This window comes from Engystomops pustulosus, chromosome 6 (genome assembly GCF_040894005.1).
Source record: "Engystomops pustulosus chromosome 6, aEngPut4.maternal, whole genome shotgun sequence".
Lineage (NCBI taxonomy): Eukaryota > Metazoa > Chordata > Amphibia > Anura > Leptodactylidae > Engystomops > Engystomops pustulosus.
In genome coordinates this window covers 58,715,959-58,728,137 of record NC_092416.1, presented here as the reverse complement: position 1 = coordinate 58,728,137, position 12,179 = coordinate 58,715,959, and the positions used below count along the sequence as shown (strand labels likewise).

Below are 12,179 nucleotides of genomic sequence, written 5' to 3'. Positions count from 1 at the left end.
GATATTTTGTGGTGGTTTGAGGTGTATTTCTGTGGCATTTTTGGGATGAAATTTTATTTTTCACTGTTGGATTTGGTGCTTCTAGTTAAGCAGTCCATTTAACCTATAAGCTACAAATATTGCAACCACATATTCATCAAATGTATGCCTGCCATGGTTATCTGTCAGAATTGAAGTCTGGTTATGTCTGGGGTCTGAATTAGGGGTAGTCATCATTGCAGCCTGAGCCAGAATGAGCTCAAAAGGAAACACATTGCCTACAGTCATCATGCCTAGACATCATCTCTGAAATACAGGGATTGTAATATATCCATTTACCACCAATCTAAAGCATCTCTACTTACATATTTTTGCTGTAATGATGTTCTGTTACTTTTCCTGGAATTCATATATTTCCAGGAGGAATTACAAGATTAGAATAGAATAAAACTTTATTAATCCCATTGGGAAATTATTTTGTCCATAATTACTCCAGGCACAATTACTTGGGGGGTGGGGAGAGGGTGAGACCCCTTCGCTTTCACCACCATATGGTTAAATAGTTCTATTGCCTGTGGGATGAAGGAGTTGTGGAACCTTGTGGTATGGCTACACACCTGGTGGTAGCGATGACTTCTGTCGCTCCGTTGCTGCAGTAGTGTGTTGTGTAGTGGGTTGTTTCCGTTTTTCGCAATTGCGTCCAATTTCCTAGAGCATCTGCTTTGCCAGACTTCCTCTAGCGACCGTAGTGTCTCCCTAATAGTGCTCTGGGCTCTTCGGATAACCTTGTTGAGCCGATTCTTTTCTCTATTGTTTAAACCTCCTCCCTGACAGACAACTGTGAAGAACAATATGCTCGCCATCATCGTTTCGTAAAATATTTTAAATAGTCGTGTGGAGATTTGGAATGACCTCAGCTTCCTCAACAAGTGCAACCTGGTCATCGACTTGCTGCACACCAAGTTGATATTCGTCCTGCATTCAAGCCTGTCATGAATGTACATCCCCAGGTACTTGTAATAATAATAATCCTTTATTTATATAGCACACACAGATTACGCAGCGCTCCACAGAGCTTGCCAGATCTGTCCCTGTTCTCATTGGGCTCACAATCTAATCAACCTACCAGTATGTTTTGGAGTGTGGGAGGATGTTGACTACAATATATATTTCCCTCCTCATTCATTACAATGTGCGAGGCTGTCATGGCGACATATCGCCGCTCCCCAATGACGTCACGGGAGCGACGAACCCCGTCTTTTTGAAGCCACCAGCAGCTTTGCCGGTGGCCATCTGTGGGTTAACAACCAAGATCGGTGCTACCACCAACTGCGGGTGTTACTGGTAAGCCTTGAGCCCATGAGCCCTCTCCATGCAACCACACCCGGCATGTGATGTACCGTGATTCGATCCGGTTTAAATTGAATTGTCTCTGAAAATTCACAGACCGTGTCGAAGCGAATTTACATAAATTCACCCAGAAATTGATGGTTGATGACCATCTCCTTTGTTGTTGTACATATTCCATAGTTGGAGCCCGTAAATTTCATGGAGGACATGTCACAAATGATGACAAATTCACTCATTTATATGCATATTGCCTATGACTATATCACATCAGATGTAGTGTATGCTTTGCAGTGTGATAATATTGAGAACACCTGTGTGGACCTGGTATCTGTCAACTGTGTTGTCACACTACAGAAATATAATTGCTTTTACAGTTGCTTTTATAGTATTGACTGTGGCTTATTAAGTGCTTCTATTTTCAATATTTACTATCCTTTGATTATAATGTTGCTTCTATATCGAAGGGAGTGGTGAGGGGTATGACCAATGAAAAACATAGTTCCTATCAATATTTTTCAGCAGGAAGAGAGGAGAAAAATCAATGTGGGCTGATCGGGTTGGAGGTTTTGCATGTCTGGGTACATTCCTCCAGGGAAATTTCATGTTGTGTGTAATAAATAGTAAATTATGCTGACCACAGATAGTTCTAAAGCTTCAAACAAAGATAACAATACAAAAGAATAAATACAGGTTAGATATGACTAAATATGAATATTACATGTGTAAATAAAATAGTAGTATAGTATAAATGGACTTCAGTTTACTTTTAATTATTTTTTAGCACATACCAACATCACTGGTCTACAGCAATACCTCTAAGGCTTATGGATCCCATACCTGCCTTTTGGTCTCCTGGTCACAGTTGGCACACTGTACAATCTCTCCAGAATCGGCAGTGCTGTCCACCAGAAACTTCAATAATCTATCCACCGGGGGTAGACCATTGTTTCCTTTTACTATGGATTGGTGCCTGCAGGATGCAAACATATAGTATCTATAAAATAGGAAACATATGTTTGATTTAACATACTAACCCTACTATAGGATGGAACTGTTCATATCCTACAAAATAGCTAAAGCTGAGCCTACTTCAGATGTAACGCTTAATCATGGCTGAAAAAGCCTGGTAACTGTATGTCTTTGGCCAATTTTTATGATAGATGAAAGTGGAAGGCCAAACGCCACTCATAAAGGCCTATAAGCCAATGTCATTAAATATGTCTTCCCATTTAAAAAATACCCCCAAGGCAGCAATATATTTTTTAATACCTTTTAGAGGGTCTCCAAGTCTCCAGTGGCTGCCAGTCTACAATGCATTAGGTCCTGTCAGTAGTTCCCTGGCCTCGGTGGTAATGATTAAATGCAAGGCATGTGACCACTTGGGCCAGGGATTGGTCCCTATGGGCTCAATCAAGATGGTCTCCATTGCCTGAACATTTTTTCAACTGTATAGAAAATCCCCAACAAAAATATGCATTGTAGAATGGAAGCCTAGAGTAGACATACAAGATTCCACCTTATGCTTTACTGTCAGGCCATAATGGGCCAGTATGTAATTTTTCATCACTATAGGAAGGTACGGCAAAACTACTATTATCTATATACAGTTGGTATATCTTTTACCAAATGCCTATAAAGTGACATATGTCACAGCCATTCATCAGTAGTAGATGATGTACTGAGCTGAGTACATGCACTGAGCTTAACTGTGTCACCTAGTTTACTACAGGGCCCCACCATATATAAACATGCATGTGAGATTATCTGCCTGTGTCATAACAATATGGTATCAGGCTCAGAATAGTTCACTTATCACACTCTGTTGTCTGACACAGAAGCCTTTGTTCTGGCATTAGTCTGAGCTATAAGTAGTAACACTCAACCTGCAGCTGTTAGAGCTAAAGCTACTGAGATCTGCTATGTGTCATGTCAAGAATGAATACATAGTAACAAAGTATGTTTATCTGTACCAATATCCGACCTTTATATCATCTGATAACTTAATCAACAGATGACATTCTACGATCTCCTTTCGACATATATTGAGGTCCATTGCGACCAGAATTTGCCCATGGCTGCAGGTTTAATTGAGTTGGCAGGTGCCAGGTTTGATTAACCATATAGTTAAATTAATACACCATAATTATATGGAGAATTATTAAAAAAAGCATCTGCTTAAAATGTGAATTCCATGTGGGATGTTACTAGGATATAAATGGCTGCATAATTTCCTCTGTAAAATATTATCAGAATATTTCAGTTTTAGAAATGAGCTTCTCAAGTTCCAGCTAAATATAAGGAGAGAGAAAGAAACATTTGTAATTACAAATTCTATTAACGCCATCTTGGATTTATATCAATAGCATATATAATAAATATGCAATAGATGTGATTTCCTGAGAAATGCATCTATCGTGAAGATAAGTGACTGCGGTAACAGAAAAGGAGAACACATCAAGATAATGGCGATTAAAACTTTTGCTAATTATCAAAAAAACAAGCAATCATTGGGGCTTATTTACTAAAGGTGGTGCTGCTCACTTTTGTCGGACTTTCTGACGTTTTTGAGCTTTGCATGGCTGTGACAGGTATTTAATAGGGGTCTGTGCCGGGATTGTGTCACACGCGAACGGATTGTGACGTGGCTGCGCTGACATTTATGCGACAGAAATCGCCGCCCCTCGCCGGACAATCCAACTGATTCAGACTGATGCAGGATTGTGCCACAAGACAATGCACTTACATGCACCGGGAAGAAGAAGGTGAAACACAGCGGACCTGAGCGGGGAAGCAACACATGCAGGATATCGGGCGCACGATCTTAGTGAATAGCGGCAGAGTGCATTCTCATCGGAAAACATACATAATCCGTATTGCCCCAATCCCACCAATCCATAGAAAAAGGACAACACGTACTTTATTGACACTTGTCTACCATTTACAAAAATGACATAAAAGAGATATGTTTTAAAAGAGTATTTAAACATCTGCAATTTGTTCTTCACACACATATATATTGTTCTTCACATGCTATTTTGGGCGCACCGTTCCGCGCGTATCTCCCCACAAGTAAGCAGATGTGCCGAACATCTGTAATCTATTCTGCACTGTGTTCTGCACTGTGTTTTTCTCTTAAATGATCCTGTGTTCACTGTTTTTATTCTATTCTTCACTGTTCTTCACATCTGCTAACTTGTCGGGAGATAATATACGCGGGGAACAGTGAAGAATAGATCGCAGATGTTTGCAACTTATCAGAAGACATTATTTTTCAATTAAATAACCCATTTTAATCCCAAACCATGGTCCCTTTGAAAAATGCTCGATTCTCCCATTGACTCGCGCGTGAAAAATGCGCCGAAAACGCAAAAAAACCGCTAACAACACGCGCGTGAAAAACGCAAAAACGCTAATTACTCCAAGGAAAAATGGAACAAAAACGCAGCCAAAAACGTCAGTTTTTCACGCATTGCACCCTGACGTGAAACGCAACGCTAGTGTGGAAGAGGCCTTAAACTTGCCACTTCAATCCAACATTTTTAAAATGCAATTGACACACAGAGTCCCAAAAAATTTGGCTGGGGTTACAATTATAAAATATATAGTTCCGACTTACATACAAATTCAACTTAAGAACAAATCTATAGACCCTATCTGTACGTAACCAGGGACTGCCTGTATATTAATACAATTTAAAAATCACAAAAATCAGGGTGGCTAAATAACATTGTTTCCATTCATACACTCACAGCATTCCAGACCATGGACTGATTCATAATAAAACAACAGTCATATATGTAACTTTACCATAATAATGTCATGGCTAGCTTCTTAAAGGTGGAAAAGAAATATAAAACAATGGTGCCACATGGAATCAGAACAAGATGAAGATACACCCACTATTCTACACTTCTCAGGATATATGATTGCATCCAATGAATTAGTGTCTCTCCTAGTTGTAATGTTAATTTTGGAGTGTTTGTAGGTACAGTACTATAACTGTTTCTTTCATCATCACTTACCCACACAGGGGACATATTAGCCGGTTGTCTACAGCCCGCCCCCGGAGGCAGTTAGCGCAGAAGTTGTGGTAACAGTCAAGCAGGCATGGGTGTTCGTATTGCTCATGACAAAGGAAACAGGCAAGTGGATGACAATTGGCCTTGTCCAGGTCATGTAGATTTTCTAGAGGTGAGAATATCCCTCCGGACATGACTATAGCTGTAGAAATATATATGACAAATTAATACAATATTTTGTATGAGGTCCCAACCTTGGGTCAGGGATCTCATACATTACTGGAGGAGATGTAGACCTACTGCATTACAGATTTAACATGGGGCTAAATCCAGAAGTGAGTTCCTCAACCTAGCACTCCCAGGTGAAGGTATAAGGTTTCCTTCAGGGAATTTATATTCAACAACAGCTGATATGTAGATAGATAGGAGACACCAATTCTTGGTAGGTAGGCAGTAGATATAATCAGGTGGGCAGAGGTCAGGGTTGATTGGGTATAAATACAATATGGACCTTACTGCTTAAGTTCTGGTGGTGTAGGGATGGATCATCTGCCTCTATGCACATGTCCTCCCTAAAAAATAAATTTTGCTGCAGATTCTCATGGAATTCCTTTAACTTCCTAATCCACAGCAGAAAATACATAGTTTCATATTGAAGATATGCAAAGATTGGGTCTACTACTGAATGTACAAGGACTGCCATTGTCAGTAAGAATTGTGTAATGCATCTTTTGACCTGTGGCGGTGCTGCGTTCATTTGATGCATTTGCATTGCAAATACATTAGTAAAAAAAAGCATCATAGAACAAATGTAAGTAAATGTAGCTAACACTTGCTAATGGGTTTCCCTATTACATCCAACTATGTAAGATGTAAGAGTTCAAAGGGAAAATGCTATATGTCTGTATTGGATCACTAGATGTAAGCTAATATATTGCCATTCACTGACAACTAGTAGAGTTCTTGGTAAAATACTGAATCGAAGGGTAAATAGAAAGTTTCAGAACTTTACGCAATATATTCATTAAACCATATTTACATAAAACTGGAACCCTCTGACATCTATCCTCCTGCTAAGTTATATGATCCTGTGTCATGCACATTCCCAGCAAAGTGTGACAACTAGAGCCTGACCAGATGAAAACATGCTGCATGGTTCTTTTATCATGGAAAATTATGCTTCAGGGACAGACTATTAAAAAGAAATCAAGGAAAAAATTCTCTGAAAATATATTACCCTGTGTTAATGAATTCCAAAAGGTTGTAGGATAAATCTTGGGGCTATAAATTATGTTTGATAATGGTTATTGCACTAAAGAAAATCACTTGATGTGATAAAAGAGTTTTCTTACCTGTAGAGATGTAAGAGGCCGTTGGGTTTGTAGTGGCAGTGCCCGGCTCTTGTGCCCTTGCTGTCTGCTTCTACTTGTCAGAGTAGAGTGGAATGACAGATATCCTCCGGCTTTTCCCAGGGTAGACTAGATGCCAGTGACGTGCAGACAGTATCTAGGCTGACAATGCTATGCCAAGAACACATATCTTCCATGTACTATCTGAATACAATAATTGTCACTAAATGTGATCCATGCTCAAAGAAATTGTTAAGTAGGAAATTCTTTCTTGCCTGACAGATACATACATGCCAATAGATTGGATGTGATTGAACATGGGATGTGTTTCATTGCAAACGCATATGCGGTTTGGCCAAACCCCCTCCCACTTGCATTTTGGATGCCTTTAAAAACACACGTGGGAAATCGGTCTGAGGTTACATTTTGTTTCCACTGCATCTGCTAAAACACAATGTAACCTCAGCATGTGATCAAGGCTGGAGCCTTTAGAATGCATCAAAAACGCAATGCATCGTGTGAAAGCACCCTTAAGCTACATGACACGATGTCTGCCCACCGTAAGGTACTACGGCGGGCGCACAACGGTGTCAGGGAGAGGAGGAGGGGGTGAGCGCTGCCCCTCTCCATAGTAATATATGGACATGTCTTATCTTTCTCCCAGCTACGGCACGGTGCCACACATGCCACGTTTCCATAGAAAGGCCCATGCGATCGGGCCGCGGCCCGCCCCGATGGGTCCAGTTTGCTATGTGTTTGCAAATGCAGCCAAAACGTCATGTGTGACAGCGCCCTCAGACTGGTTTTTTAAATGGAATTCAAGTGCAAAGTGGAGGGGTTTGGCTTGATCACATATGTGTTTCTACAGAATCATTGTTTACATGCAAAACACAGAGTGCTATTGTTGAATGCATGCGTTTCAGACTGGAGATCTCTGGTGTGATTAACCCCTTAAGGACGCAGGGTTTTTCCGCTCATTTCTCGCTCTCCACCTTCAAAAATCCATAACTTTTTCATTTTTACGTGTACAGATCTGTGTGAGGGCTCTTTTTGTGCATAACAAATTTTACTTTCCCGTAATGTTATTTATTTTAACATGCCGTGTACTGCGAAGCTGAAAAAAAAATTCCAAATGTGGAAAAAATTTTTAAAAAGTCACATTCTTGTGGGCTCAGTTTTTACGACCTTGACTGTGCAGTCAAAATAACACCTCAGCTTTATTCTTTGGTTCGGTGTGATCGTGGTGATACCAAATTTATACAGGTTTTATTGTGTTTTAATACATTTCCCGTTTTAGGTCACCGCCGGCCGTAACCGTTTTTATATTTTGATAGATCGGACATTTTGGGACGCGGTGATACCTAATGTGTCTGTGATTTTTACTGTTTGATTTGAATTTTTAATATTTTATTAATTTTTTTTATTTTTTAAACTTTTTTTTTTCACTATTTCTTAGACCATCTAGGTACATTAACCCTAGATGGACAGATCGTTCCTACCATATACTGCAATACTACAGTATTGCAATATATGGCATTTTTGCAGCTTATTCATTACAATGAGCCACTGGTTCATTGTAACGAATCTGCAGAAGCCATTAAGCCTCGGGTCAAACGAAGACTACCATGGCAACCGATCGCTGCCCCCCGATGACGTTCGGGGGCGTGGCGATCGTAATAAAGGTGGCGGCGCCCGCGCGCCGCCGGCGACTTTGCCGGCGGCAATCAAAGGGTTAATAGCCGCGATCTGTGCAAGCAATATGCAACAACCCCCACCTTTGTATGAAGAGGACTCAGCCCATGAGCCCTCTTCATACATTCCCTATACCTCTGCGCCATAGAGCTACTGCGCAGAGTAGCTATATACACGAACGTATATAGCGGCCATATGCTAGCCGTATGAACGCTTGCTTCCATATGGTTGCCGTAGAATTGTGCATTGTGGCTTCCTATGGAGAGGGAAGGGGTTAGGAACACTCCCCGCCCCCTTCTCTAGCCAGCTGTATTGCTGTATTGCCCGTGTGTGTCTGTCGCATATGTTCATGTGCATGAGGCTTAAGAGAATCTTGGAAACATTTGCTGCCATCATCAGGGAGCGACAATCAGTCACCATGACAGCGTCGGATCTCTGTATGTTTCCGCCCATTTCTTACAATGTGCCAGTGTAATAAATGATCAATAAAATCCCCATATACTGCCATACTGTAGAAACTGTGGAAACTCTGATCGCGGGTGTGACAGGTGGGTGTCAGCTGTAATGTACAGCTGATACCCGCAGCTTCTTTCACAGACTCTATATGGGAACCGGTGGCAGAAGCTGGACGCAATAGTACGGCACGAGTCTGCAAGTCACTATTACTATTATCTCAAATGTCAGTATTTTATATGTGTTATCTATGACCTCCTTCGTGCTAAAATAAACTTTTTAAATTATGCTAATGAGCCTAAGGGGCACTGAGAGGTTTTTCCAGAGGCCATCAGTGCTGTAGCTTCACAGGCTGTTAGCAGAGCAGGTCTACCCTCCCCCTACACATCCTGCTGCTGCTAGATTACACAGGCAGAGGGAGGAGAGAGAGAGCAGGGGTCCGAGTGAGACATATTCTGCTCATTGTAACAGCCTGCATCACTGAGGGACTTAGCATAATTTTAAAAGTTGATTTTAGAAGGAAAGAGGCCATGGATCCCAAATATAAGACAAAAACTCCATGTGGAAACGCCCCATCAGGGACTGTGAACACAGTCCCCCCTACATTCATCTATATAACATGTTTAGTACAGTCCCCAAGTTACATCTGTATTATATTCCAGAGTCTGAACTCTTTTATATTTGCAGGTAGAGTCACTGGTACAGATTTAAATTCTATCTTCATTGGCAGCATTAAAAAGAAAAATACCATATTTACACATTGCACTGAGTTTGAGTGGCCAGAGAAAAGCGCCGGAGGGGAGGCCGGAAAAGCATATGCGTTCGGTAACCAGAACCCAATGTCCCCCAGTGTTTTTAAATGCAACCAAAATGCAAGTGGGAGGGGACTTGGGAAAACGTATGCGCGTTTCCAATGAGACGCATGCGTTTAAACACTATAAGGGCGCGTTCACACGTTGCGTTTTGGTCGCGTTTTCATTGCGTTTGAAACGCATATACAACAGCTGATGAGAGGTGATTTGCCTAATTACATTACCGTTTACGTTTGTAAACGCAATGTTAACGCATGTGTTAACAAAATGCATGTGTTAACAAAATGCATGCGTTAACATCGCGTTTACGATGCGTTTTGTAAACAGAAATGTTAACAGTGATGTAACATACAGTTGTATTGCAGTATATGGTAGGAACAATCTGACCATCTAGGGTTAAATTACCCTAGTGCAGTGATTTTCAACCTTTTTTGAGTCGCAGCACACTTTTTATACTTAGAAAATCCTGGGGCACACCACCAACCAAAATAGCACAAAATGACACTAAAACAGTTATATTATACATATAGTTAATAATATAGATTCTAAATTTATTATCGAAACCTGGGCCTGTTTCGATAAACACAAAAGGGCTATCCTGGCAGGAATGGTGGAAAGACACACACGAAGCTCTTCCCCAACAGTTCTCAGTTTCTCCCCGTTTTTAGTATATGGTGCTGAGAGAAGTACTATGGCCATGAGGCCAGAGTACAAAGTGCCACCTCATATACTCAGCATATGAGCTGTTACTTGTAGTACTCCAGCCTCATGACTATAGTATTTCTCATTTTACATTTCTCATTGTTATATGCAGTATACTGCTGGAGTACTACAAGTACCAGCTCATATGCTGAGTATTCTGCCAACAGTTCATATACTCAGGCAAAAGCTCATATAGTCAGCATTATTGGTGGGCATTACCTTGGCGGTGGGCAAATGCGAGAGTCTCTCCGCTCTCAGGATGATGCGCCGGCCTCGGTGATGTCATTTTTTCCGCGAGAGGTTCAAAGCTTGCGCATGTGTTATTGTACACGTATTGTCCTACATTGTAAGAAGCCGTGACTGCGCATCGCTGCACATTGCCGGGAAACAAAACACAGGGGGAACCATAGTTTGGGGAACTTTTCCCGCGGCACACCCGACCATGTGTCGCGGCACAGTGGTTGAAAATCACTGCCCTAGAGTACCCTTCTAAGAAAATGTCAAAAATTAATAAACTATTAAAAATTCAAATCACCCCCCTTTCCCTAGAACTGATATAAAATATAATAAACAGTAAAAATCGAAAACACATTAGGTATCGCCGCGTCCGAAAATGCCCGATCTATCAAAATATAAAAACGGTTATTGACGGCGGTGACCTCCAAAACGGAAAATGGCGCCCAAATGTCCAAAATGCGACTTTTACACCTTTTCACATGACATAAAAAATGTAATGAAAATTGATAAAAATGTCGCACAGACCTCAAAATGGTAGCAATGAAACCCCCGGCTCATTTTGCATCACACAGCTCCATACACCAAAGTATGAAAAAGTTAGAAAATGGCAAAAAAATGTTTCCTTTTTCGTACACATTCGTTTAATTTTTGAAAATGTATTAAAATGCAATAAAACCTGTATCAATTTGGTATCATCGCGATTGTACCAAACCAAAGAATAAAGTAGAGGTGTTATTTGGAGCGAAGAGTGAAAGTTGTAAAAACTGAGCCCACAATTTTTTTAAATTTTTTCCACATTTGGATTTTTTTTCCTGCTTCCCAGTACACGACATGGAATAAATAACATCATGGGAAAGTAAAATTTGTTACGCACAAAATAAGCCCTCACACAGCTCTGTACACGGAAAAATGAAAAAAGTTATGGATTTTTGAAGTTGGAGAGCGAGAAATGAGTGGAAAAACGCCTGCGATCGGGAACGAGCAGCCGGTGTTTTGCATTAAACTAAAGCAAAACACCGGCTTCTCGTTCCCGATCGCAGGCGTTTCCATAGAAACGCCGATGCTATAGCGCTGCGGCCCGCCCCGGTCGGTGCGGCTTTGTCTGCGTTTGCAAATGCAGACAAAGCGGCACGTGTGGCATCACCCTTAAGGGGTTAAACATTTAAGACCAAGCAAAACCAACAGACTCGCCTACCTCATTTATCAACCACAGAGATAAATCAGGAAAGCCCAAGACAAAAACTACCAAAAACTAGACACGTGTTTCCATGTCCCTAGTGGTGCTCATTCAAGAACACAAGCGACTCTGTGAAAACGCATAAGCATTCTGGAAAGGCTCTTCCATGTATACTTTCTTATACATTCAGATTGCATTAAAAAAAACGTGTGTGAATGCAGCCTAAAAATGTCAGCTTTTATTAAAAAGCGTTAAAAAACGCAAGCTGAACGATATGTATGTCACAAGCATGAGTCAAGAAGAAAATATTGTGCGTTTATGATATAAATTAAGATGTCATTGGGGTTTGGAGAACTTTGAACTACAGGTCGCCAGTGACTACTCCATGCTTTCTATTGGTAAACAGACA

At 40.9% G+C, this 12,179-nt stretch overlaps 1 protein-coding gene across 4 annotated transcripts in view; it reads right to left on the bottom strand.

Annotated features, from left to right (window-relative positions):
• Positions 1-6,873, bottom strand: part of RNF207 (ring finger protein 207) — a 41,130-nt gene extending 34,257 nt beyond the window's left edge. For 2 of the 4 annotated variants that reach the window (XM_072156236.1, XM_072156238.1), the window contains exons 1-3: positions 6,701-6,869; positions 5,352-5,550; positions 2,167-2,299 (exon numbers count right to left, since the gene is read on the bottom strand). In XM_072156236.1, the coding sequence (XP_072012337.1) occupies positions 2,167-2,299; positions 5,352-5,542 (324 nt within the window). In that variant the 5' untranslated portion in view covers positions 5,543-5,550; positions 6,701-6,869. Of the gene's footprint in view, positions 1-2,166; positions 2,300-5,351; positions 5,551-6,700 lie in introns of those variants that run through there. The other 2 variants (XM_072156237.1, XM_072156239.1) reach the window with 2 other exon arrangements.
• Between the last annotated feature and the right edge of the window lie 5,306 nt (positions 6,874-12,179).